At 43.2% G+C, this 26941-nt stretch overlaps 1 protein-coding gene and 1 long non-coding RNA gene across 4 annotated transcripts; one reads left to right on the top strand and one right to left on the bottom strand.

The window, feature by feature from the left end:
- Positions 1 to 9046: 9046 nt before the first annotated feature.
- LOC109146035 lies at positions 9047 to 12606 on the bottom strand. Its single transcript, XR_002047796.3, has 3 exons — positions 12530 to 12606; positions 11580 to 11717; positions 9047 to 9877 (listed from the first exon to the last, which is right to left on the bottom strand). It is a non-coding gene; the product is annotated as an uncharacterized LOC109146035 (long non-coding RNA).
- Positions 12607 to 20212: 7606 nt separating this feature from the next.
- On the top strand, positions 20213 to 26652 carry SPRY2 (sprouty RTK signaling antagonist 2). Of its 3 annotated transcripts, none has more exons than XM_010409884.4 (2): positions 20213 to 20956; positions 24877 to 26652. In XM_010409884.4, the coding sequence occupies exon 2, from the start codon at positions 24928 to 24930 to the stop codon at positions 25861 to 25863; it is 936 nt and encodes a 311-aa protein (XP_010408186.1). In that variant the 5' UTR covers positions 20213 to 20956; positions 24877 to 24927; the 3' UTR covers positions 25864 to 26652. The 3 variants fall into 3 exon arrangements, with proteins under 3 accessions (XP_010408186.1, XP_010408188.1, XP_010408187.1); XM_010409886.3 differs by lacking the exon at positions 20213 to 20956 and adding an exon at positions 22049 to 23038; XM_010409885.3 differs by lacking the exon at positions 20213 to 20956 and adding an exon at positions 23432 to 23782.
- The last annotated feature ends 289 nt before the right edge of the window (positions 26653 to 26941 follow it).

Here is a 26941-nt window from a genome sequence, read left to right as displayed (position 1 = left end):
CCATATGGCACCATGGTCAGTAAATAAAGTGAGGGGGGTAAGAAGGAGGAGGATGGGATGTTTAAAGTGATGGTGTGTGTCTTCTCAAGTCACTGTTATGTGTGATGGGGCTCTGCTCTCCTGGAGATGGCTGAACACCTGCCCATGGGAAGGAGTGAATTAATTCCTTGCTTTGCTTTGCTTGCATGCATGGCTTTTGCTTTCCCTCTTAAACCATCTTTATCTCAACCAACAAGTTTTCTATCTTTTACCCTTCCAATTCTCTTGCTGACTCAATGGTGGGTGAGTGACAGAGCAGCTGCCTGGTAATTGGTTTCTGGCTGGGGTCAAACCACAACACCAAGTCACTGTTACACATGATGGAGTCCTGTTTTCATGGAGATGGTTGAACGCCTGCTTGCCCATGGGAAGTGGTGAATGAATTCCTTGGTTTGCTTTTCTTGTGTGTGCAATCTTCACTTTTCCTATTTAACTGTCTTTATCTCAGCACATGAGTTTTACCTTTTACCCTTCCAACTCCACGGTCCATCCCACTGGAATGGTGTCTGAGTGAGCAGCTCTGTGTGGCTTAGATGCCAGCTGGGGTTAAACCATGACATAAATTCTGCATAATAGTGTTGGCTCCTGGAATAATTTCAGACACATCCAGAGATATCTACTTTTCTCCTGGGGGTATAAAAAGCAGCCTAATTTATATTTAGACATGTAACCTGTGCATGCTTCAAGTCATATGAGACAAATCCCACCCTTGCTTTCTTAATATTAGGAAATCTAGGAGGTTGAATTAATGCATGCATGTGATATGAGAAGTCGATTCCAAAATAAAAGAAAATTCAAAAATTCAGATGCCAATTTTTAGCTCTGTTTTTTCTGAATGGTAAAAATAGTATATCATCTTTATGATAACAGTATTTGTGTTGTGTCTGGACAGTGTACTCTTTTGGTCTGATATTCTAACGTGCTGAGTTCTACTCTAATCCTGCTCTCTCAAAGCTCCATGGTAAGCATTGAGTATAAGACTTCCGCACACTGAAAAATACAAGTACACTTTGATAAATGCAAGTGTGAGATCCTACTCTCTTTGCTATTGATGACAAAATTCCCATGAACTTCACTATAACTAAGATTTCACCAGAAAAGTGTATAGAATGATGTAGGCCTGTTTAAGAGAGCAAAATTAAGAAAAAGGACAATATTAACAAAGATGAATGTTAGGCCCATCATTAGGAAAACATGCAATACTGAGTCTTAATAACCTCTGAAATATAAGTGAAATAAATAACTTGCTAGAAATGCTTAAAGTTGACTGGTTAAACCAACAGAAAAAAAATAGAAACATTGGTAGAAAACGTTGATATTGGCAAGATGAGAAAATATAAGATCTAGGAGATGTTGTCACTGTCTAATCTCTTCAATCAAAGGGGATGAAATGGGAGAACATAATCCTAATTGCTGTCAGAAGTTTTAGATTGTATGTGTTACAGTGACATGAGCTATTAAAGAGTGCATTTTGAGAAGTATTTTGTAGTAGGAAAAAAATAAATAATTTAACACCTTTAATGGCACAGTGCTGGGAACACAAGGGAGCCATCGATATAAATGAAAACATGGTGCACTTCTATTGGAAGATATAACCACCACCAACATACTGTCACCACAGTGGGCCCTGTCATCTCCAAAATGGAGCAAACCTATTGGCCACAAGCTGCAGGAAGAAATGTGCAGGAGACCTGGGTCTCAGGTTGACTGAGGCCGTATTGTATGTATGTGTGTGTGCCATGCTTTTTTCTGATGCCACACCAAACTGTTTTATCTTCCCAGCAATCATTCTGTTCTAATGAAAAGGACAGCACAATCCATTTGCCAGAAGATCTGACAGAAAAACTGGTACCACCATATTTTTGGAAACCCAGTCTAAAATTAGCAATTTTACTTTCACGCATTCTGCTTAATTTGAAATGAACTTATTAGAACACTGCATTACTCAGCACTCTGTTAAAAAAAATCTGAGCTTTATAAAATTCTGTTTCTTTAGGAAAAGACTATTTTTAAAGATATTTTATAATATAATCCATATAGTATTCACCTTGCAACTAAGGTAACACCTGCATGATGTGCACTATTCACTAGTAACCAGTAACCTAAAATTAACCATTTCACTATGGACTCAGAAAAAGGATGAAAGTACTGTGGCAATTGTGTATTTTATTAGCAATGTGAGCCCATGAAAAACATAAAGAAAAATTAAAATGAACCACCATTATGAGAAAATAAGTATACTTTTATATCTGTGCTTTCCACTACAAATAGAACATTCACTTCTTTCCTAATACACAGAAAATGCCCTTTTATTTCTTTGCCCTTTATTTTTGTTGCTACAGCAACTCTAAAAGAATATTTAAGGCAGTAACTATCTCAGTGTCACACCACTGTGGGTGAGAGGAAAGACCACTTAAAAGACTGGAAAGAAAAATGAGTGATAGTGTCTTCACTCATAAATATATACTGAATTTCTTCACAGTCAGGCAAGACCGTGACCCCTACCACTGTGACACCTACAGCTGCCATCAATGTCAACAAGAGATAGAGAGAACATAAGGACAAGAAGGTCGAAACTACAATACATTTGCAAACAATTAATAATCAGCAGTATGAAATAACACCTAGGAAATGTCAAGCAAGAAGAAAATCAAAGAACATAATCTATGCTGTGTATTAAGTGTGTCAGAGGCCCCAAAGAAAAAAAAAGTATGTAATCATAGTTGTTGTGTAAAGGGAGTGTTAAGGTTGTCAAGAAAAGAGAGCTCCTTTACTTTAGCAGGCTTAATTTTTCTTCCTTGCAAATTTCACCACTGAGGCTCTTTTGTTGGGCTTTGTTGGTTTGGGTATTTTTGGTTGGGTTTGGGGGGCAAGGAGGGGTTAGGGGGGGCTTTTTTCTTCTTTCTTTTTTTTTTTTAATTTTAAATGTGGATTTTTGGACCAGTGTAACTGTTCCTCTTCTTGGAGGTCTGCAGCACATGACTTCACTGGCAGTGACCCTGCAGAACAATGTACTCTGCAGTGAAGTTATTCTCGGAGAGGAGGCGACAGGATGTTCTCATGTAGGCAGTATGCAATTATACATTGTTATCTGGTGACGGCTGATCCAGCAGCCAGCACACTGCAACACAAGTCAATATCGTTCCTCATATAGAAAGGATAAACCTTCCTACAGAACAGAGGTTAAATCTAGCAAATGTATCCAAAGGAATAATCAGTTTCTCCATCTGCAGGTGTAAAGAAGAGGTTTATGGCCACAGTTGCATTATTATTCCCTCTAACATTATCCTAGATTATATTAATTGCTCCAGTATGTGTCTCTGGTACAGAACTAAGAGAAATACCTTTTGTCTTTTCTGTCTTATACATACATACTGCATACATACAGCAATCCAGTGTGTTTATATGAAACACCAGTTTATCATCAGTGCTCTCCCAATACAAGGGTACAAAGAAACTTAGAGATTGGAGCTGAATCACAATGATTTAAACCTGACCTAATAAAGAGCTATGAAGCTATCACAGTACTTAAAGACATTTACCTCCAAATTAGTCATCCTGGTTTCTTTTATTGCTACTGGAGAGCACTTGCATGATGTCTCTCATCTTTACCTGTAGCAGCCATCTGAAATACTCTAAAAGTGCCTGCTTCTGTCCATTAACCATACTCCATTAACAATAATGATAAGTTTCTGAAGATAAATTCCACCTTTCAATATTTATGCTATTGAAATTGGAGAAAAAAGGGAAAAAGGAAAAGACAAGAAGACAGGCATTCTTTGCAGTATGCAGAATTCTAAACATTCATTTAACCTGTTAGCCTTTCTCTGATTCCTTCATCATCACTTACCTTAGGCTTGTTCTTGAAAAGTAGAATGTGCTGTCACAGTCTATCTGCCTCAGCACAGCAGTGATTTCCTTTTTATGTGTGCAAGCATTCAAATCTCATTTTTGGGCACACCACTGTGTGATCCCAGTACTTGGGTAAATGTTGGTACATGGGTACTCATAGGTGTAGCTATGGGGCAATTTTCATTAGGATTGGAATCATCCTTTGTCCATTCTACCCATGATAAACGCATTATTTTTACCACTGTGCACATCCAGTCCATGTAATGTGAGCTGTTCAGACTCCCAACACTAATTCACCTTCATGCTACACAACTTCCTGACTACTGTGGGATGGATCATATCGCAGATGTTTTCTCACGGAAAATAATTCTTATCTGATGTTGTAGTTGTCCTGAGGACTAGAACTGGCACATGGGCCACAATATCCCTTAGGCTATCAGTTGGATGGCTTTGTTCTAAATTACCCGTGAAGTGGGTGCTACTAATGAGCACACAAAAATAATGCTAAATTAAGTATCATAACAAAATAATGTATTGTCCATAAAATCCATTTTCATGACCCTCTGGGCTAAATGAATGCAAAACATTTTATTTGAGGTTATATTTGAGCAGCTACAGCCAACTGCAGAATGACTCCAAAATCCAGTTACCAGTAGAGGAAGATTTGCCTTCTGAGTGTGCACGTATAAAGAGAAATTTTTTTGGTCTAATTTTGTAAGATGTAATACTCTCTGACTTTGAAACCAGTGTATGATCATGCTTCCTCCCAAAAGCTGTCACAAACCTTTGAGACAGACTAACATTTGATCCAGCAGAATAGTACCTGTGGCAGTTGTACAACTGATCAGGCTACTAAATAAAATTATGGGGAATAAAAATTCTGGGAGTTATGTTTGCAATTTGGTCAATGAAATGAAATTACTATACACAATGGGTTGACCCTGGCTGGATGCTAGGCACCCACCAAAGCTGCTCTATCATTCCCCTCCACAACTGGACTGGGGAGAGAAAATATAGTCATGGGTCATATTGTTAAAGCTAGACAGAAATGGGGAAGGAGCTTTTTCCTATCAGAAAACCTTTTTTGGGATTGTAACATTTCTGATCAAATTATTGACAAGGAATTCTCTCAGCTTTAATCAAAAACTACTTGCATTAAAATAAGAAAAACATCAGCTGCTTCTTCCCCAGAGAGACCAACAGAGTCCTAGTACATGGGAAAGTAAAGTACAAATACCCACTCACTTCACTTAACTCTGAGTTAAGAACCACTATCATGAACAGTTATCATATCCCAACTCATTATATCAGAAGCTGAACTACAGTCTGCTCTAAGGCTGCACAATAGTGTTTATCAACAGAGAACTTTCACACAGTTTTTCCCTTTGCTTTTTGCATTCAGAACAGGGCCCTCAATCACATTCCTTTAAAACCGTGGTTACTAAAGGAAATCATGATTTTGGTCCATTATTTGGGTTAAATTAAGAGAAACTTTTATATCACCCCAGTTCAGAATTCTCCATCAGATTGCCTCCTCCAAATTAAATAGAAGCTCATTCTGTGAGGTTTTGCTTTAGGTTATACAAGCTACCAGCCCCAAGCTGAGTTGAGACTGCACTTTTCTTCATTTTACTATTCTTTTTTTAACTACTTAACTTCAAAAAAGGTCTTCCACCCACGTTCTCTTCTCTTGGCTTCCTCTGCTTAGCTGATGTGCAGTTCTTCCCTTCAGTCCTAAGTCCTAACTAATCCCCTGAGCAGGAGGCAATGGGGAAGCTGCCAGAGGAATACCAGGGCTCATTCAACATGAGCTACCAGAGCAGCATTTTAAAGAATCTCAGCACTATATGCTTGCCTATTGAAAATATTTTGCTTAGTATAAATGACTACATATTCTTTTAAGTGCAAAATCTTATTTATTTTTATTTATTTGGCAATAATCTTTGGTAAGGGGGAGGGGGTATTTTTGTGTGAATTGTGTAATAAGTTTAAATGTCTTGTCCCATTGTGGAACAGGAAAAACATTTCTTATCCTGCTGTAGTTACTTATCAGAAGCTGTTAAGGAAACATGGAAAGAGAAAGAGAAAAAGAGAAAGAGAAAGAGAAAGAGAAAGAGAGTTTGTGAAAAGCAGTGAAATTTGTTAAGCTCTTCATATCTAAGGAAAGATAAGCCTCAGGGAAAAGCTAAATATGCATATATTTCTTAATTGGTTTAAATGTGTTTTCTTTGAAGTGTCTCTGTACTAAATAAAGATTCTTTTTCAAGAAATTTGTTTGGTCATAGCATCAACCACTGTCACTGATTTTAGAGAGAGAAGAGTAAGTCAAACCTTCAAAATTAGTCATAGCATTCTGCAACAATAGCTGAGAATGTTGTTTGATGCTGAGAGTGTCCCCAATTTGTCCAAGAGTTATTTGATCTGTACTGTATGTGTACATTGATACTTCAACCTTGGCCAGCCTTGAGGCTGGCTTCAGCCATGCCTGTCTGCATAAGATGTGCTTTCCCCATCTGCACTACACCAAAACCGCTATATTATACCAAAGTAACCCCTACTGTAATTTTCTTTTTTCTAAAGCAAAGCTGTTAAAAGATCTGCCCTCTGACAATTCAGCTCTTCTTCCAGCCATATCCTTCTTTGCAGGAAGCAAAGTGGATAAAAAAGATGCAGAAAATAGGAACAATGGCCTGCAGTTGATGGGCAGCATCTTCGTCACTTCCCTCCAGCTCACTATAGAGCCAATGTCTCCACATCTCTCTCACTTCTGCTCCACTCCTCAAGGGAAGCTTTGTACTTCTTCCTCAAGAGGTACCTGACCAGTGATGGTTCAATCATTCAACCCAAAGGTTTTGCACTGTTTCTTAGCTAAAGTTAGAAAAAAACATAGTTCTTGTTCACTCACACCAATGCTTCCACTGCAAAAAAAAGCATACCCAGATAAGAGAAGTAATAAATAAAATAATAGTGTGTTGCCATTATTTTTTCATCAGAATCATCAAAAAGTATTGCATTAAAAAATTAATTGGAAAATAATTCTTCTCCTCAATTTGACAGTTGAAATTAGATAAATATAATTTCACAAATGAGAGATTTTAAAAGTCACAATACTTAAAAAAAAATGAATTACCTGTGATAAATTGCAGCTCATTAAACCAGTGCCAATGGTCATTCACTAAAGGAAAATATTACCATGTATTGCCACTTGTTAAAAGTAAAGCAAAACCTTATTTAATATTCATTGAACCATTTAAATAAATAGGTCACCTATATTAATAACATCAGAACTTCCAAAACAGCTAGAATGAAAAGTCATAGAAGTCATAGAACAGCAACACTCAGCCTAGGTATGAAAAAAATACCCAATTTTAAAATAAGAATAATATAATGCTATTGCTCTGTTCTCCATGAATGATACCCCAAATATGTCTTGTCTCCTATTTGGCTGTAGCTTATGTAGCAAGAAGCAGTGTATTCAGGCTGGACATAAGTACAAATGCAAAAACATGCAGCCTAGCTATGCTTTCTGCTCCTTTCTAAAACCCTTGTTTCTGAAAAACAGAATGAGGGGGGAAAAAAGTCTTAAATGGCTTATTATTTATTACACCTAACAAAAGCAATGCCATTAAACGTATGAGTTTTTTTCGTGCTGAAATAATGTCGGTGCCTTGGTGTGCTAATCCATCCAGGAGAGGAAGGACTGGCTGCCCTGGTGCCAGCAGAGGGAGCATAGAGCATTGCTTTTTGTGGGCTTCAAACCTGCAAGGGGAGCTTTGTCCTTTCCTGTTCCAATTTTGCCCCCCAATTAAATGTTTTTAAAACTTAATGATCCCACATTCCGTGCTAAAAGCACCTTTTTATGCATCACAAATACAGCCGTGAGGTAACACAGGTGTCAGATTGCTGTAGGATAATTAACTTCTAGCATCTGGAACACCAAGGCAGACACAGGTAGGGAATTTCACCAAGATGAGAGGTAAAATATCCCAGGGCATGGTGGCTAAATTGTGCAACAAAAATGTATCTTCATCCTCACTTAGCGGCACAACACGTGCTCAGGCACAGCAGCCACTGCACAAAGGGGAGATGTTGCTCTACAAAGGGCATGTTCGTGCACATCCACATGTCCAACACACCTGTGCCCAACCGGCTTCGGAAGGGGTGTGACCTGGGCGTTGCGAGAATTAATCAGCTAATGAGCCTTATCTTCCTGTCATTACTCAGGTAAAACTTCCATGTGTCTGAAGCCAAGTAACTGCACAACTTCTGAGGATGAAATGTGTGATGTCTGCGCTCCTTGCACAGCTGACAACAGCAGGGCCTGTTCGCCCCCTCACTCCAGACAGAGGAAAAATGTGTGTTAAGCCCTTCTATGCACTAGAAAATCCATACAAAGGACTCCAGAAAACTTAAAGACAGAGTCAATTAAGGCCTTTTCTTTTCCTCATCAGTCTCATTATCGGATTCTCACAAAATTGGATCCCACTTTACCATGCCCTCAAAGGGACTCTTGTTAAAGCAAACAGGAGCACTCAGCATCTTGCAGGTTTTATTCCCAAGTAAAAAGCTCATTGCAAAATGTAGCAGACAGACACATCCTTGGCTCCCTGACTCTCCCTAAAAGAGTCTGAAACCATAAAGCCTCCAGAATGAGATTTTCATAAGTTGAAGCCTGAGGTTGTAGAGGATCTTCTCATGCACAGTTAGTGCAATTGCATATGTATAGCTGGCTTTTGTACATACAAATGGAACCTGTACACTAGTGCATGGCTCAAAGGAACCTAGACAGCTATACAAAAACACACATGGCCCTCAGTTTTTGTTTTATGAGGTGAATTAAGTGAAGGGGGAAGAAGAAGGTGATGAGAAAAAGATGAAATTCAGACCTCATCAAAGTGAAGGGTAGTTTTCCTATAGACTTCAAAAGATTCAAAGCTTCATCTGTTACATTTATGTGCTACTGAACCCAGAGATATGCTCAGAAACAGGTTTCAACCTCAATTCATTTGGCAGCCCAACTTCTTCCTGGTTGAATGGTGGAAGCACTGACAAGAATCTCAAAAGAAAATTTTACCGTGATCTAAATCAGTAGTTCCCAATTTTTTCTGGCTGTCTGGGCAAACACCTCCTTTTAAGAGACAGTGAGAGCCTTCTATCCCAGCATTTATGACTCACATACCCCAAGCTAGAGTGTTCATGGAGTTGTCCATTGGAGTAGCATGCAAACTAGCACCATGTTTCCCAGAAACCATGAATTTGCTATGTAATTCATTCCCAAGCTGCTCCTGCAGCTACTCCTGGGAGTAGATTACAAGCTGGATAAATTGAGTTTGCAGGCTGTGTTTAGCCTATCCCTTGCAGAATGAGTGTTCTTCCTCCAAGTTCACACTGTTTACACGGATCTGACTAAGTACCATTAACTGTCTTTCAAGAGCGGCTTACATCTTTCTTTTGGGAAAAGGACTGAGGGGAAATGTGGGAAAAGTTCCCCTCTTGTTATCAAATTTAACGTTGGTCTATGCAAGTACAACATTGCTGACACTGCCACAAAATCCTGGCCACACTAAACTTGATGGCAAAATTCCCTTTGACTTTATTAGAGTCTAGATTTCCCAACAAGTGTTAAGGGAGTGTGACTGCAAGACTGAGGCAAAGGCAAAGTAAAAGCAAGAACAGTTTCCTCACTGCAATCCAGAGACAATGCATGGTTCTCCAGGGCTATAAGGCAAGAAATAAAAATATAAATAAATTTATAAATTAATGAAATGAATACTCTGTTCAGACAGTTACTAGTTCTTGGCACTTTTTCTCCCATCTTGTCATCCACAGACACCTGTCCAGCTGTACTTTCTTCACACTTGACTGTCCAGTTAAGCTTCTCTGTCAGTCCTGCTGTCACTCCTCTTTCAGCACATGATGTTAGCTCTCCTGCCATCTTGCTGTCACTCTTTTCATATGGCAGGATTCACAGCCTTACCTCACAGACCTGTTTGTACATCGGAAGAAAAATATTTGTCATACTTACTTCTTAATCCCCCATTAAAAATGAGCATAGCTAAGTAGGAAAAGCCTGTCAGGAAAGTACTAACAATGAGTTTCTCTGCCAGCAGTGTTTCAAAACACTGGATTTTTTTCTTCTGCCTACCCAAAGATATGAGAAGAATTGAGAAGTGAAGGATTTAGTTCTACTAGGGAGTAACCATACATATTCTGTAATGGCTTTTCAAGTGCTCTTCTACATGTAGGTCAGTGAACAGAAGAGGTTTTGGTCCTAATTATTGTTTTGTTGTGAGATTCTTTTTTTCCACTGACCTAATGGTGTCTAAGCAATCATTTTTGCACTGCTGGGCAAAGGTTATAGCAAACTTGTTAACTGGGCATTTTTATACTGCTCCCCAGCACAAAAGACACACCTCAAAGCTCCCAAGGTGGCAGGTTCTAAAGTGCCCCTCATTTTAACAGCAAAATATTGCTATATTCACTGTGTGAGCAGACCTTAGGTTAGTTGGTATAATGGGACATATAAGAATGTGTAATTATTGGTCACAGCAAAGGAGAGTGAGAAAACAGGTTTTTACAGCAAAAGCTTTTCATCCTTTGCAGGACATGGATAACCTCTGACTCCCATGCGGTGCTGGATTCTCAGAGGATGGAAGTGAGCAATGGTAAATCACCCCAGACAAGTATCTCCTCCTCAATATAATAAGCAGTTTATGTATCCGGCTGCAAAAGTGTTCTAGGAAGTTGCCAAACAGGAAGGAGATCCTTGCCTGGAGTAATTTGCAAGCTAAAGGCTGGATCTTACCAAAGCATCTGGTCTGAGGTTTTGAACAACTTTTACTCCCATAAGATTTCAAAAGATATTCAGGAGGGCCATGTCTTACAGCATGCTGTAAGGTTTGGCTAAAATTGCCTGTAAACGAGTCTCAGGTACTTAGCAGGCCTATGTTACCTTAGCCTTTAAAATAGGGCAGAAATGTGCTGCGGATAGATGAACTGAAACTACACCCACAGGAGATGAAATTATATTAATAGACATACAAACATATCATATTGCAAGTGAAAGACACACAGTATGTTACTGTACTCACAAAATTTAAAAAATATGCAAATCTTCCTTCCCATGGCCTGATCCATCAGTGCAATGCTGCCAAAATGGATGGGTTAATGCCATGGAGTGAACTGTGCGGATCACAGACTTAAACCTGCTGCCACACACCTCCTTTCTCACGACCATTTGTTTCAATTAGATACCCTCTGGCCACCCTTAAGCCAACAGTGACATTCTTTACATCTTGTTAATAGGTGTCATGATAAAGAAATAAGAGCATGTATCCTACGTTATATAAGGAGAATCTAATGCTGCTGCACGTTAGCTGGCACTTTCTTTTTTACCTTGATATTCACAGACTCCAAACCTCAAAAAAAGTTTGATTTTCTCCTTACTTCATCCTCTGGCTTTTCTGTCAGTTTTTTTTAAGAGTTACACTTCTGGCTAGAATACAATGTTTTAGTCACAGTGTACGGACATTGCAGAACATTGCAAAGAATATTTGACTCCTGCTTTTTATTTCCTAACTGTATCATCAGTTCCAACCACTGAATATATTGGCAGAATTGGGCATTGCTAAATGGCAACACTAAGTCTAACAGATCTGGATTTTAGTTAGTTAGCATGCACTACCTACCTCATGTGATGGCAGGAAATGACAGCTCCAAGGCTGAAATCAGATCCAGGCAGGTGGGCTCCTAAGGGGGTTGGTGCAAACACAAATGTTGGCCCGTGTGAATCCAGCTGCAGCAACAGAGCCTGAGGTTGCAGAGACCTTAGGAGAAAAACTTGTAGTTATATTTAAAATCTAATGCGTCCAACACATTACTATGCACACACATACATGATGTATCACATGGGGTGATGCATCAACACTGCCTGCATCAGATAGTTAAGGGCACTAAGCAAAGTACAGAAGTCCAGACTTGGCTACAACGAGACATTTCAGTAATTCTCAGGTTCAGGGTTTTTGTTCCTAAATAAATCAATTGGATAAGTCCATGACATCTTTTTGAACTCCAGGATACAGAGTTCCTGTGAAAGAGAAGAATCAGAGTGAACAGCTTTTCCTTGAAAACCATGAAGATCACTTCCCTTGCTGCGTGGAAGACAAGGGATGAGCTACCCCAGTCATCGGAGCAGATGCAGAAACCAGTGGAAATGAGGAGATAAAAAGTCAAAGCCCAAGGATTGGCTAATAGAGAAAGAAGTGTTGTAATTGCTAAATCACCCAAACTGCTTTGCCAAACTTTGACATGCTTGATTTCCTGTGCTTAAATAATTTTTAGGCCTAAAAAAAAAGAAGGGGGGGAGGGGAAGTGCAGAAAAATAACCAGCTGTTCCTTGTATAGTGCAGGAAACATGTATGATTTATTGCTTTAAGGTTATTTTTGAAGGGGCTGCCTGTGGCAGCCGGAGTGCCGGAGAAGTCACTGAGGCCTGTCCACTTGAAGGGCTCAAACTGTTTCCTGAACAGCCCTTCTTCACTCGTCACCTCCGACAGCTCCCATTGACAACGTGTGACTGGGGCCCCGGAGTGTTTTAAAGCCGCGGGGGGCCGGGGCGGACAATGGGGCTGTCAATTACCTTTTCCCCCGTTGTGAAAGGGGCCGGCGAACAATGTGCGGGCGGGGGGGGCTGTGCCGCCGCTCCGCCGCCCCCGCCGCGCTCAGCCCGGCCCGGCCCCGCCGGGACAAGGTGCCGGAGGTGCCGCCCCGCAAGCCCCGAGCTGCCGGCGCGGAGCCGCCGCCGCCCCCGGCGCTGCGGCGGGGCGGGAGGGCAGGGGCTGCCCCACACGGCCAGCCCCATCCCCGCTCCCCATCCCGCGCCCGGGGGGGAACGCCCGGGCTGCGCTACCTAGATTGTGCCTTTAAAAACTTCCTGTGTGCCTTGATGGCTTGCTGAGAGGACTGTCCATCATACAGGCGCTTTGTCTGGCAGTCACTGCTATTTGAATTTGACTGACTGAGGAAGCCCGAGTTATTTGTAAAGAACAACAAGGCTTTTCATTCATAATTTCAGTGGGGGGACAGGGTGCTAATGACTGAGCTTGAATAACCAGAGAATGCGGTATTCAAGGCAGGAAGAAGCCCAACTGGCTGCCAAATGAGAGGAAGGGAGGGGAGGGGGATGTAGGTGAAAGTGCTTGTGTGAAAAGGCAAACAATGAAATCGGGATCACACGCATGTATACAAATACAAATCAGGTTCTCAAAAGGTGAGACAGGCAAAGACATAAGCAGGAAGGAGAGCAGAGGAAATTCCCGTTTCTATTTCATTGACTTGCCTTCAGAACCAGCTTCTGCAATGCTAAATCCGAGAGGGTCTCAGCAAAAGGCAGCTCTCTTCCCTCCTGCAGCCCTCTCACCACAGAGAAAATGCTTTCCCTCTCCTATTCCTTTTTTGCTGCAGAAAAAATCCTTGGGTTTGAAGTTGGGCTTAATGAAGATTTTGCCTCTGCAGCTTGAGCTCCAGCTTCGACCAAACTTGAAAGTACTTCTGCTAGCCCGACTAGCAGCATCTACCATCCGTACACATAATTTTACATATTGACCCTCTAATTTAGACATATATTTACATATATTCTCTAACTCCGAAAAAACTTTGTCTTTACAGAAGTCAAACTTTACCTGATGCAAAAGCTATTCAACTAAATAAACGCTGTTGCCTTTATTTCTATTGTCTACAGAGGGATTTTGAGTAAGGCGTTAACAGAAATTTCCTTAGCTAAAACGGATTTTATAGAGCCATAATTTGTGTCCCTGTGGAGAAAACAAATCTACAGCGCTAAGAAAGAAAACAGAAATTGAACGGCACATACTCTGGAAAACACAACTGCTTTGACACAACGTAAACCATCAGAACTGGCTATAATTTATGCCAATTTGAATTGCGTTGTGAGTAAGCAACAATAAGAAAACTTAAAATATGTTAAACGGTTTAAACACTTAACCTCAAGAATGAAGGAAGTTTTCCAGTGGGCTTATTTTGCAAGCTTGTTCTGTCAGATGCAGTGGATTTATTGTCTATGTTTGTAACGCAATTTCCAATGCTTCCTTTAACTTTCATTAATTAGAACACCATCCTGGGAGCTGTTCTGGACAGCTGGATTCCCTCCCTGGCCTGGAGCACATCAGACTTTCACTCGGCTCCAGAAGGAGTCAAGGGCTTATTTAGGAGGAACAGCTCCGAGATTCAGCTTCTCTGTTAATTTCTTCCTTCGTATCTATGGGACTTTTGAAAGTAATAGGCCTGCTTAAAATACAGGAAAAGATGATTACAAAACCACAAATGAGATAGGAGTAACTACACCAGATGCAGAGATGGCAGTTTACAGGAACTCTTTAATCAAGGGGTGGGAGTGGATGCTCCTGCAGAGATAACCTTGTTTGGATAATTAATTTTGTCCTCTTCCCTCTCGAAGTGACATAATTGTCCAACAGTTCAAACCCTTTTCTTAAGGTGTTCCGATTCTATTAGACACAGATTCTGAAATTTTGGTTGTGCAGAAAGACTCTGGAGGTCACAAGGAAATCAACACTTTGGGCCTCCTAGGGAAGCAGCATGTATACAGCACAGAGACTGGACTGGGACCTGAGAGTCCTAGTTCTTGCTTTTGAGATAAGTTACTTCTTTCTTTCTTCCCTCTTTTTTCTCACCTCTAAAATGGGCATAGTGACATCTCCTAAAAACTAGTTTGAGATCTGTGGAGAAAACTGTGATAGAATATACAGTGTTTTAATTATTGTCATTGATATTGTCATTATAATCAGGAAGAAAAAAGACAGTACAGATCTGACAGCAGGATCAGGGTATTTCACACTTTTTAATACTTTTTAATTGATGTAACCATATAACTAGTATTTTACTTTGGTTGTGTTCTGATTTTCAGACAAGTGATGGGGAAACACCAGTTTTTATTTTCCTTTTTGTGCAAAATGAATTAGTCTCCAGGAAATTATTCTGTCCTGCATACATCACCTCTGCTTTCAGGACGTGCTTGTATGCCACTCAGATGAACACAAGTGTTTTATAACTGAGAAAAATAAAAATAATCTCAGTAAATAGGATAAACATGATATTTCTTTTTTTAAACATTTGCTCAATCTGCTTCCTTTTGTTTGCAGAAAATCTGTGCATCTGACTTGTACATATGCCATGACTGACTTGCAAGATTTATATTACCAACTGCTAATCTCTCTGAGTGTTTTTTGAACTCCAGCCTCCACTGCAGAAAAATACGTTATGTTCTGGGAGCAGAGTGGCCGTCACAGCATGGAGGTCTGTGGAGGCTACCTCGCATTTCAGAGAAGAGTAGGCATCTGTCTTCTTCCAACTCCACTGCTCACAGTACCCAAGATATTAATTTACCTTTCTACTACATTGCAGTTTAGAGCTAGTTCGGGTATCTCTACATCAGTGGTTTTCTCACTGTGATCTCTAAATTCCTATGGACTACTTCTAAATGGGAGGTCTCATAATTTACAATTTTCTAAAAAAGCCTGTGCTTCCCTTATGCTTTTTTTTTCTCTTCTAAAGCATAAAATGTCTACAGACTGAAGAAATTTAAAAACTACTGCTGCAAACCACAGTAGAAATGTGATAAGTGTCTTCATAAAACCTCCTTTCAAATTTCCCATAACTTCTAACTTTGACCTCTTCCATTTCTTCTAAGTCACTTTAATCACAGATCAACACACATATGTCTGCATCCTGCTACAAAATATTTTGGGAATTTCCAAACTAGCACTTACTAACATTTTAATAGGCAATCAGTTGATTTTGCATAAAATTCTAGTAAAGTCAAAGCCTGGTGTTACGTAGCCTCTGACTGACCAAATCTAGGAAGTCCAGTGTTTCAAGCACTAACAGACTAGGCTTGCCTGTGTTGTCATGCTCATGATTACTTCTACCAAAGAAGTCGAAAATATGAGGAGGAATACCCTAACAAAAACAAATACACCCTAACAAAAACAAATACAACAAATACACCATAGAAAGCCTACTATAATACCAAATAACAAATAAACTTCACTTAGTCCCATCCACGCCAAATTGTTCCACTTATGAACATTTGGTCTCAAGGTACTTGAAAAGAGAGAATTAATCATAAAATGCACTGTATAAGCTAGAAAGGTTTATAAAGTTGAATTCCAAAAAAACAATGCTGATTTTATCAAGGACACAAATATAACCAAATAACATTGAATGACACATCAAAGAGCATAGTAGCTTTATTAGAACAATTTACATGCAAAAGCTCCACATTATATTACAAGTGCTAAATGTATGTATCCTTCAGTATAATTTCAGAAGGATCAGGACAGGGATTTGTTTATTCTTTAATTTTACGTAAGTATATTTGGTATTCAACAAGAAATTATCTTTCTGACAACTGTCCTTCTACATACTGGGGCAATCACCATATGGGATAAAGTTACACAGGATCTGGCCTATATCACCTTTAAGGAAGGAGTCTATCATGAGCTAGATCTGAAAATAGTAGTTTAATCCGAGAATACCTGGGCATCACTAAAAGCAGGTGACTCAGTCTCTGAGCAGGTTCAGAGCATGTGTATTCCCAACGACAGTAGCAGGCATTAATTCTATCTTTCACATGTAGCAGTGCTGATCCTTGTCCCACCAGACTGCATTCCCAGAACACAATGTTCATTTTCCTCCTCTTCTCAGGGAGGAGAATTCCAGAATTTCCTTCAGGTAAACTACAATAAAAATTGCAAAAGCAAAACTAACAGTACAGAGTCAAGGACTTAATTTTCTTCATAAATACATCCAGCTGTTTACAGTGCAGTGTGTTTGACCTCTCAGTTTCTCTCCACGATTTACCTAAGTGGCCTTATCTGCCATGAGAACCTCAATGAAATATCAGTAGGCAAAAAAAAGCTTTACAGGTAATCACTTTTAAAAAGCTCTATAATTCCTTTATGTATTTTAGCTTATTCAGAGTAACAAACATAGAAGATAATCAATTAAAGATTTAATTTTCTATGGAACTTCTGGACAGTAGAAGCAATGTGCAGCCAAGCTTAGTCCTTTTAGGATGCGCAGAATCAATATTCCCATATCATTGCATTAACTCATGAGATAATGCATGAAATGTTCTACCTGCACTTTCCTTCCCTTGAAGGAAGAATTCCTTATGAATGAATTCCCTTACTTCCCTTCCTTTTCAAAGTAAAGGGGAAACCACTTGTTTTCAGGTCCTGATCTGAAAATCAAATCATGTAAAAACTTGTGGGACAATTTCAGGATGAAACAGAAAAGTTTCAGCTATTTCAGATAGGTGTCTATCATGCCATACACTTTTCAAATGTTATGTGCCCCATTTTTCACCTGAAACCACTGGGATTGCTACTATTCAACTATATCATGAACATAACACCTATACATATATAAATATATGTGTATATTGGTGTGTACACAAATATATATATATATATGTACAACAGTTACATTTCTTTGCTGAGAATAAACTCAACTTCATCTCAACAAACAACGTCTGCTTGGGTTAAAAGAAAAAAAAAAACACAAAAAAAAACCCAAAAAACCCCCACCATGCAGTGGTTAGAGCAAACCACTAGGGGAAACATAATCACATGCATTAAGCCACTCTCTATGACAAATGTGAAATGTGAGTGATACATGAAGTCTTCCAAAAGCTGGTTCCAAGGTACCATCAGATTAAAAATCTGAGAAATCAGCGTCGAGGTTCCAACATGAACACACACAAGCACACGCACAAAATAGAGCACACTTAATTTTTGCAGATTTGTGCACTGTTTACTGAATACCTTTGCGCCAGTTAGTGCACAAATCTTTGCAGGTTTAAGGCTTCTCTTTCAAACTCATCAGTACTAGGATGCTGTATTCTTGGGGGTTTTGCTGGCTTTATTTTTGGCGCTTTTTTTTTCTTTTTTTTGAGCTATAAGACATTGATGCTTCACCGTTTTGCACGCATGACTGGTTCTGTGAATAAAAATAGCTTCACTGCTTTCAGATCTGCCTTTGAGACTACTCTCTATATTAAGTGTATACACCTGTAGTTGAGAACTGGTGTGGAAATCGGTGATTGCACTACTGATCGACAGATTTTAAAATGGTGTTATGAACTTTCCAGTTTAAAATACTATTTATGTACTCAGTATAAACGACCATAAATAATTTAACAGACCTTTCCCATGTGTATAGGTTTGCACAACGACTTCTTAACCTATTTTTGACTTTGCCGTGTGGGAGGAAGTGATTTTTGTCTTTCTACAGTGAGGGGACTATCGTGTTTTCTCTTTCCCGGATATTTTAACCCATACTTGTCTCTCACAGCTGAACACCGTGGATTGCCTGGCTGACACAGAGCGCGCAGCCTGCACACGGGGCACATTTCCGAGGATGCTCATGTCGCTGCCCGGCGCATCCTCATGGAGACGCTAGGCCGCTGGGCGCCCCCTCCCGCGGGGAAGCTCAAGGAAGGCTCCCTCCGGCGCTGCCCGGCGCCGGGGCTGCTGCCCCTGCGGAGCCGCCCTGACCCGCCGCCCCCCGCCCCGGCGCCGCGCTCCCTCTGGCGGGGAGAGCGGCCGCGACGCCGCCGCTCCGCGGAGCCCCGAGGATAACCCAGCCCCACCGGGCTGCGGCTCCAGCGGAGGAGCAGCCCCCTCCCCGGCGGGAGAGCGCTCCGTCTGCGGGGCCGGGGGTCGAACAGGGTGGGGAGGGGACGGACGGACGGGCTGCAGGTGTTCTGTGCGGGCTAGGGAGCGATGGAACCCGCCTGAAAGGAAAGAAGCGAGCCCCGTTTAACTCCGGCTGACCTTACTGTCAACCAAGTATGGAAAATAGTTTGCAGGTTCCGAATACTATTGTGGAAGAACGGATACTTGCATATAAAACCACGAAAACCCGAAGGCCGTCCGTGGGAGACACAGCCCTCCTTATTTACACGTTTTTATGGGGAATGACCACCCCCTCCACAGAGCGGTGACCAGCAGGTGTAGGAGAGGAAGTGCCTGCGAAATCGCCTCGAGTAGTAGAGGGCTGGCTGGGGCTTTGCACCGAGGGTTGTCCTTCTGAATAGCGCAGCGATTACCGCCTTACACACGGTGTGTATTTTAGGCAGTGCCACACGTGACACGGGAACACTCGTGCTCGGTGCATGCCTGCCTGGGCACAGGGGTGCGCGTACAGATCCGTGTCGGCGCAAGATGCCTGCGTCCAACTAGCCACAGTGGCCCCGCCAGCGCTTCCAGCTCGTACCAAAGGGACCGAGCTGTGGCCGTGTCAGGAAACGCCCAGAAGACAGTCACGTTCGCGAGCTGCTCGCAGACCGTGTCCCCCTCACGAATGGCAACTGACTGAAATTAAGGGGGGCGGGGGGGGGGGAAGAGTTTGCAGGGTTTTTTAACTCCTCCGCACCCCCCTCCCCCCCCCCCGCATAGGCGAGGAGACCCCGCTGGTGCCAGGGACGCGGCGCACTGCGGGGACAGGCGCCCGAGGCGCGGGGACCTGCCCCCCGCTCCGCGCCCCGCGGGCCCCGCTCCGCGCTCCCGCCTGGGCACGGGGGCGCCCTCCGCGCCGCCTAATCCCATTAATCCGCGGGACAATGCCCCAAGTAATCACCCTTCCTGCTCTCTGCGCGGCCGGCGACCGGCGGCTGGAAAGGGCGAAGGGGGGGGGGGAGGGGAGGGGCAGAAAGTGTAAACTTTTATTCCACTCGGTTAAGAGAAACGGGTGGGAGGCAATAGGGAGCACTTGGACACGGGTCTCCCGAAAGCCCGCAGCGGTGGGGAGCGTGCGCCTTCCTCCCCGCGAGAAGCGAGTTCCCCTCGGTTTCTCTGCAAACCTATCGCCGCCTGCCTCTAGTAAATACACGAGCACAAAAGCAGCCCCGAGCGGCGTGAGACCGCGCACGGAGCAGCCTCCCGTGAGCACAGGCTGCGGCCAGGCCCCGGGAGCGGGGCTGCCGCTCGCCCCGCACAGCGCGGGGAGCGCCGCGGACGGGCCGGGGCCGCCGGGCAGGCTCGGCGGCGGCAGCGCTGCCCTTTTGAATGCCTCCCGCAGCTCAGAGTGCTGGCAGGGCGCTGGGAGCGCCAGTGAATGTAGCCCCGCAGAGCCAATGAGCTGGGACCGGATGCGATATATCCTCTGGGACAACAACTGCTCTGTTCCTCCTCAGATCCACATGACGCCATTTACTGCTGCTTTTGCAGAGAGATCACCCTACCTCCTCCGGAAAGAAAAAGAGAGAGAGGGAGAGAGCGAGCGAGCAGAAAAACGCCGAGCCCCTACAGCTCGGATCTCAAATCTTCCTCCTCCTCCTCCTCCACCTCCTCCAAACACACAACAACAACCACCACCACAAATCCGCTGCGCTCCCAAAACACCCCCCCGATTGCAAACCACAGAACTGCCTGCAACACACACACGCTCGCAGAGGGAGCGAGAAAGCTAAGAGGGAGAGAGGGGAGAGGAGCCTGCAGCAAGCAGCTTCTCAGCAGAACGGCTACATTGCACAAGCTGCTTTTTTGGAGGAGCTCAGTGGAAGAAAGCTCTGGGATTTTATTTTAGATCCACTTTATTTTGTTTTCTTTGGCTTTTCCCTTTCCTTTTGATCAATTTGCAACAGCAACAGAAAAAGTGACTTGGTATTGCGATTCGGCCTCTTGTTCATTGAGGAGGAAAAAAGGAAAGTGTGTGTGTAAGACTGAGTGATCTCTTTTTAAGAGAAAAGAAAACCCACCCCGATCCGGAGAGGTGTTTTGATTATTATTATAGTATATACACGCACACACGTATTATAATCGATCTGGGGAGAGGCACCTAACTTTGCTCTGGACTTTTTTTTTTTTTTTACATGGTGATCATTCTTACTCTAATTTGCAAGCTGGACTAAAGCAGAGTTTGGAAAAGAATTTTTTTTTTTTGCTTTAGGGCTGGATTTATTTGCAAACCGCAGGAAGAAGAAAATACAAGAGAGAGAGGGGTTTGGTGCAGCGCCGCGATCACGGTGAGAGCCTTTTCCTTCTTTGCAAAACAAGCTTTTCAGTAACCTACTCCCTCCCTCCCCCCCCCCCCCCCCCCCCCCCACCTTGGTTGCTCCAAGAGAACTCGTGGAAATGTTTGAGGCCGATCCCTTTTCCATTCGTACAGGTTCTCCCTCTCCCCCCCTTCCCTTCTCCTTCCTTTCTCGGAGAGGAGCTGGAGGTGGGATTTCGGAGCGGTTTCTTCTCCGGGGAGGGGTGGGGGGAGCTCCGCTGGGGTTTGCGGGCTGCGCCGCGTTTGTGCCCCGCCGGGGTGCCCCGGGGGCGCGGAAGGCTGCGCGGGGGGCGGAGGGCTCCGCGGGAGCCCCGGAATGCCTGCGGGGGCTGCGAGTGGGGCGGGCGGTGCGCTCGAAGGAGCCACAACTCCGGCGTGTTCTGGCTGCTGCGGGGAGCCGGGCACGGGAGGTCCTGCGCGCTGCTGCCTCGCTGGGCACGCGTGGGTTTCCGACAAGCCCCGGGGGGAGGTGAAGGGAGGGCGCAGCGGGGCTGGCGAGCATCGGGGCTGTTTGTTCCCCGGTCTTGGGGGAGAAGGAGCAACCCGCCTTTCAGTGCGTGATTTACGCCTGTCTGTAGTGGCGTCAGGAGATCCGTGAGATTCGGAAGTGAGTGCACGTCTGGTAGAAATATATACATGTGTGTGTGGGTGAGTGTGTACACTTAGATACTTCTATGATGAAATTAATTCGATCTGTAAGACGAGGAAAATCCTTCCCTAGGTTCTTCTATGCAGAGGGCACGAGTGGAGGGGAAGGAAAAGCCTTTTTTTTTTTTTTTTTTTTTTTTTGGTGGGTTACTTCGTAACAACCCCCCTTCCCCCATTAAAAAAAAAAAAAGCTGCTGGTGTTTTCAGCAAGCTATTTGTGTGTCACTTTGCCCCACCCCGATGGTAAAGTCCCTTTTGCCCTAATCCATAGTCTGATCACACACTCGGCCCTTAATGGGGGTTTCAAAGCACTTTGAAAGAAGAGGAGGTGGTTGGTGTGTGTGCGGTGGGAATGGGGGTGGGGGTGCCTTGCACAGGCTCCGGCCACAAAACAGAAATTCACGAGCAGAGGACTTCTCTCGCTTAGGCTTCGCCTTTCCCCGGCCAGCGGTACACGGGTTTTTTCCACAGCACGCAAGAAAGCCCCTCGTGTTTTAAACCTCCCCACATGTGCCGAACGAGAAACCCGTCCCCCTCGCTCACCCTTTTGCCAAGCCCAGCTAAGAAAAGTTAGCAATCCTGGCACTTGAGCTCGGTGAGAGTGGACTTTGGCTCTCAGAAGTGGGGAATCGTGTTATCACACACATACACACACAAAAAGGCAAATCTGCTTCTCTGCTCTTGGCGGATGCAAAAGGGAGAAGTACTAGGTCAGAGGAGGGAGAGACGTGCCCTCCCGTAAGGATTTTCGGGCAAATGTAGGTCTGCAAATAAATGTGCTGGTCCTTTGCGTCCTGTCCTGTTAGCGGATCTACCAAGGGGAGAAAAAGCGGGGAGCACCCGGCTCGGCCTGATGCCCCACTGAAAATGCCTCCTGGGTCCCTCCGAGCTGGGGCGGAGCGGGGCGGGCTGAAGGTCAGGCAATTTGCAGAATATGCGTAAAATAAGAGGAGCTTTTCCAGCGGCTGGCTTTGTGAAGTTGAATGGGTGCTTAGGGCAAGGCGAGAGGGGGTAATCTGCCTTTTGCCCAGCTGTCCCGGAGGTGTTGTCTGCACCGTCTGCAGGGCGCCTGGCACTTCCCGGGAGGGGAAGCTCCTTTAGCATCTCCTGGGGGAGGGCAGGGGGGAAGAGTTAAAAGGAAACATGGGTTTGACTTTCTGATAAGGCGGCTGAAGCAGCTCCCTCCCACCTCCCAGCCCAGAGGATGTCTCCTGGTTATCTCCAGGTTGTCTGCACTCTCCGGCGGGCGAGGGGCCGTCGCCTCCCACCTGCTGCGCGCCCCCCGCCCGGGATGGAGCCGGAGGTGGGGAGGGAAGCGGAGACCGGAGGCTGCTTTTTCAGCTCCCACCTAGGCGTCTGAGGGGGGCTCCGCCACCGAGCCCGGGGTCGTCTGAAGCGCCTTCAGGTCAGGGTCAGCTTTGCTTTTGCAGTGGGTTGTCATTTCTGGAGAGGCAGGGGTTGATCTGGCATACCCTTTTGGCTGGCTGGGGCTGGTGGAAACCTGGACCTGGAGGGCAGAGAGGGCTGCCGATTCCTCTCAAGGATGGGGAAAGCATTTTACTTTTTATTATATTTTATCTCCAGATTGTTTTAGATGAGGGGAACGTCTGCTTAGGCTGTTGGTTGAAACTTTTGATATGGCAGAGGTTTTAATTTGTAAAAAAAAAAAAACATAAGCAATGCTTCAAGACAAGTTTGCGAGACTTTTTTTTGGGGGGAGAGGGAGCTAGGGGGAAGAGGGGGGGATGGACACCGTGACATACATCCTGTGTCCAAAACCAGGATTTGGCAATATTTAAAATAGGTGGTCACTCTTAGAAGTTAGAGATTTGTTTGTATAGATGTATATATATATTTTTATTTTTTATTTTAAGAAAAGCCTCTTGAAGGAAGGGAGCCAGCAGTTAAAAGGTTAAATGTTTTGCATTGATGTTAGAATAAAGACAGTGTCTTGAGATACTAATTGTTAAACTGTTTGGCTATGTTTTATTATACTGCAGTACAGTATTATTGTTGGTAACTGATGTGTACAGAGTAACACTTGTGGTGCTCTTTCTAGGTATAATTGAAGACATTGTGTGGTCCTTGTAAGAAGTTTGGTTCCTGCTTGGGTTTTAATTGTAAAATATTGTTCTGGATTTCTGTATAGGTAATTGGATTTTGGAGCCACTTTAAGATATGATAAAGGCAGAACAAATATTAACTAATTTAGAGGGCAGTACTTGAAACTTGTGCATATTTGAGTGTGGAAGTTATTTACAAATTCTCATCTTCTGTGTCTTTTACTGGGTTTTCATTTAAATTCTAAAGTCTGCATTTCTACTTTGTAGTTAATGACTCTTTAAAGGAATATTCACAATCAAGTAGACTTCTTGGATGCTGGCATTATTTGATTATATTATGCATGCCTCTGTCCCACAAGCCACTCTTGGTAATATTTACAGTTTGAAATGTAGTCTATGGAGTTTTTTATACATTAAAAAAAACCCCCAAACAACTGTGGTGACACTGCTTTTGTAGTATTGAGTCTTAAAATAACAATCACAGTTGTGTGCACCAGTATGACACACACTAAAATACTGGAGAGAGATATTTTTACTTGTGCTGTTGAAGCTTTTGGTAGCACTAACTCATTTAATGTCTAACCTCAAACATTTTATTGCTATTTAGTGTTTTTCTTGGGACCGTTGGTATTAAACTAAAATTTCCTATTTACATCATGTAAAGTTTAATGTGTAAAGAGACTAGCCTACCAAAATATTATCCAGTTTTAAACAAAATTGGAGAATTATATGTCTGTCATCAGCAGGTCACATTACACTTGCTGAATACTTGCAAGGTAGTGTTTTGGTCTTTTTTTTAATATAAGGCTTTCAGTAGTGTGATGTGAAAAGAAGCGTCACTTCAAGTGGCTGAAATGTAATCGCTTTAAAGGCCATGGTCTAACCAGAAGATGGCCTGGGAAGCCTTAGTTAGCAGGAATAATACCTAGACTTTCTAGAGCCACAAGTTAAGCTGCATGGTCCTAGGAAAGAATCCCCTTAAACTCTTCACAGCAGTAGGCAGAACAGGCCAAGGGAAGTGCACTCAGTTGACTGTGTGTGTCCCATATGTGACTCCTTTTTTTAATGGCTGATGCATTACTTGATTGTGTGTGGTGCTGTGGGGTCCTGCAGGCTTGAAAGGCTGCTGGAGAGAGTATGAGATGTGTTGCAATAGTGAATCCTCTCTTTGTTGCTCCAGGATTTCAGATGTGTTCTAAGCCTGCCGGGGTGAGCAAGCTTCCGGGCACTGATGGAGACTCAGCACGGCAGTGGGTCGCAGCCCTTACTACAGGCTCGGCGTGACAGTGGGAGACCGCACGGGGAGCCCGACCTGCGGGATGTCCTGATGCAGCAGGTTCACGTCCTGTCGTTGGACCAGATCAGAGCCATCCGAAACACGAATGAGTACACAGAGGGACCTACGGTGGCTCCACGGCCGGGGGTCAAGTCTTCTCCTCGGGTAACAACCCAGCCCAAAAATGAAAGGCCCCATGGCTTGCCTGAGCATCGTCATTTTAGCCGGATCCAGCACACACAAATGCACGCATCTCCTCGAGCACCTCTGTCCCGATCCATCAGCACAGTCAGCACAGGTTCACGGAGCAGTACAAGGACAAGTACAAGCAGTAATTCGTCAGAACAAAGACTTCTAGGATCATCTTCGGGGCCAGTTGCTGATGGGATAGTCCGAATGCAGCCCAAGTCTGAGCTTAAGTCAAGTGAGCTGAAGCCACTGAGCAAAGAAGACTTGGGAGCACACAGCTACAGGTGTGAGGACTGTGGAAAGTGTAAGTGTAAGGAGTGCACTTATCCAAGGACCCTCCCCTCATGTTGGATCTGTGACAAGCAGTGTCTTTGCTCAGCCCAGAACGTGGTTGATTACGGGACTTGTGTTTGCTGTGTGAAGGGCCTCTTCTATCACTGCTCTAATGATGACGAGGACAACTGTGCTGACAACCCCTGTTCCTGCAGTCAGTCACATTGCTGCACTAGGTGGTCCGCCATGGGTGTAGTGTCCCTCTTTCTGCCTTGCTTGTGGTGTTACCTACCAGCCAAGGGTTGCCTTAAGTTGTGCCAGGGCTGTTATGACCGGGTAAATCGACCTGGGTGCCGCTGTAAACACTCCAACACCGTTTGCTGCAAAGTTCCCAGTGTCCCCCCCAGGAACTTTGAAAAGCCAACATAGCATCACTAGCCAGAAATACTAAAGTAACAAGGATTATTATTTTAACGTACATATGCAACCAACTAAGCAGCTATGGTCTTGGCACTGTAGTGGAAGGGTTGGGGATGTACTTTGCTGTTTGCAGTGAAATGCTTTTCTGTGTGTGTGCCATCTTAACTGATACGCTTGTTAGAATCCAGCTAGTGGCATACAGGGGAAAAAAAAGGGATGCAGTACATTGTGACCCACATATTGCATAAGCTAAAGCAACACAGACACTCCTAGGCAACTCTATTGTTTGTGAATAGTACTTGCAAAATTTGTAAATTAGCAAATGACTCCTTTTTTTTTCATTGTTTTCTGCCAGAGATAATGTGCTATATTTTTGTATATACAATAATATTTTCAACTGTGAAAAGTAAGTGCTGTCATAAGACATGGCACAGTCACAAAATATTATACTAATATGTTGTACATTCGGAAGAATGTGAATCAATCAGTATGTTTTTAGATTGTATTTTGTCTTACGGAAACCTTCTATTACAAGACTCTGATTTCCCTTTGGACTTCATGTATATTGTACAGTTACAGTAAAATTCAGCCTTTATTTTCTAATTTTTTCAACATATTGTTTAGTGTAAAGAATATTTATTTGAAGTTTTATTATTTTATAAAAAGAAATATTTATTTTAAGAGGCATCTTACAAATGTCACCCCTTTTTATGAGGACGTCATAGTTGCTGCAAATAAGGGGTGAACGATGCATATGTTCACTATAAAATAGAAAATATATTAACGTTTGAAATCAAACTGGGCTACTTGTCATTTTTTCCCCCCATTTATTGTTTTGAGTTGGGAGAATTGATACTTGGAACTGCAAACTTCACAGTGCTATAGACACAGCCTAATAGGAAACCAAAAAGAGATTTTTTAAGTGTATTCTTTTGTTGTTGATTACTTCTTCACCTGAAAACAATGCAGGATTTTTGCACCCTTCCTTTGCACAAATGTCCCATATACTGTTCCTACAACAGAGAAGGAAAATGAACATAGGAAAATGCATTAATTCATTCCAGACTAGGACTAATAGGCACTGAAA

This window comes from Corvus cornix, chromosome 1 (genome assembly GCF_000738735.6).
Source record: "Corvus cornix cornix isolate S_Up_H32 chromosome 1, ASM73873v5, whole genome shotgun sequence".
NCBI lineage: Eukaryota > Metazoa > Chordata > Aves > Passeriformes > Corvidae > Corvus > Corvus cornix.
Note: the sequence above shows the minus strand (reverse complement) of the source record. Positions and strands in the feature narration are given on the sequence as shown.

What these genes read in the sequence shown, in the direction of transcription:
- SPRY2 (XM_010409884.4), top strand. Translation starts at nt 24,928, where the DNA reads ATGGAGACTCAGCACGGCAGTGGGTCGCAGCCCTTACTACAGGCTCGG.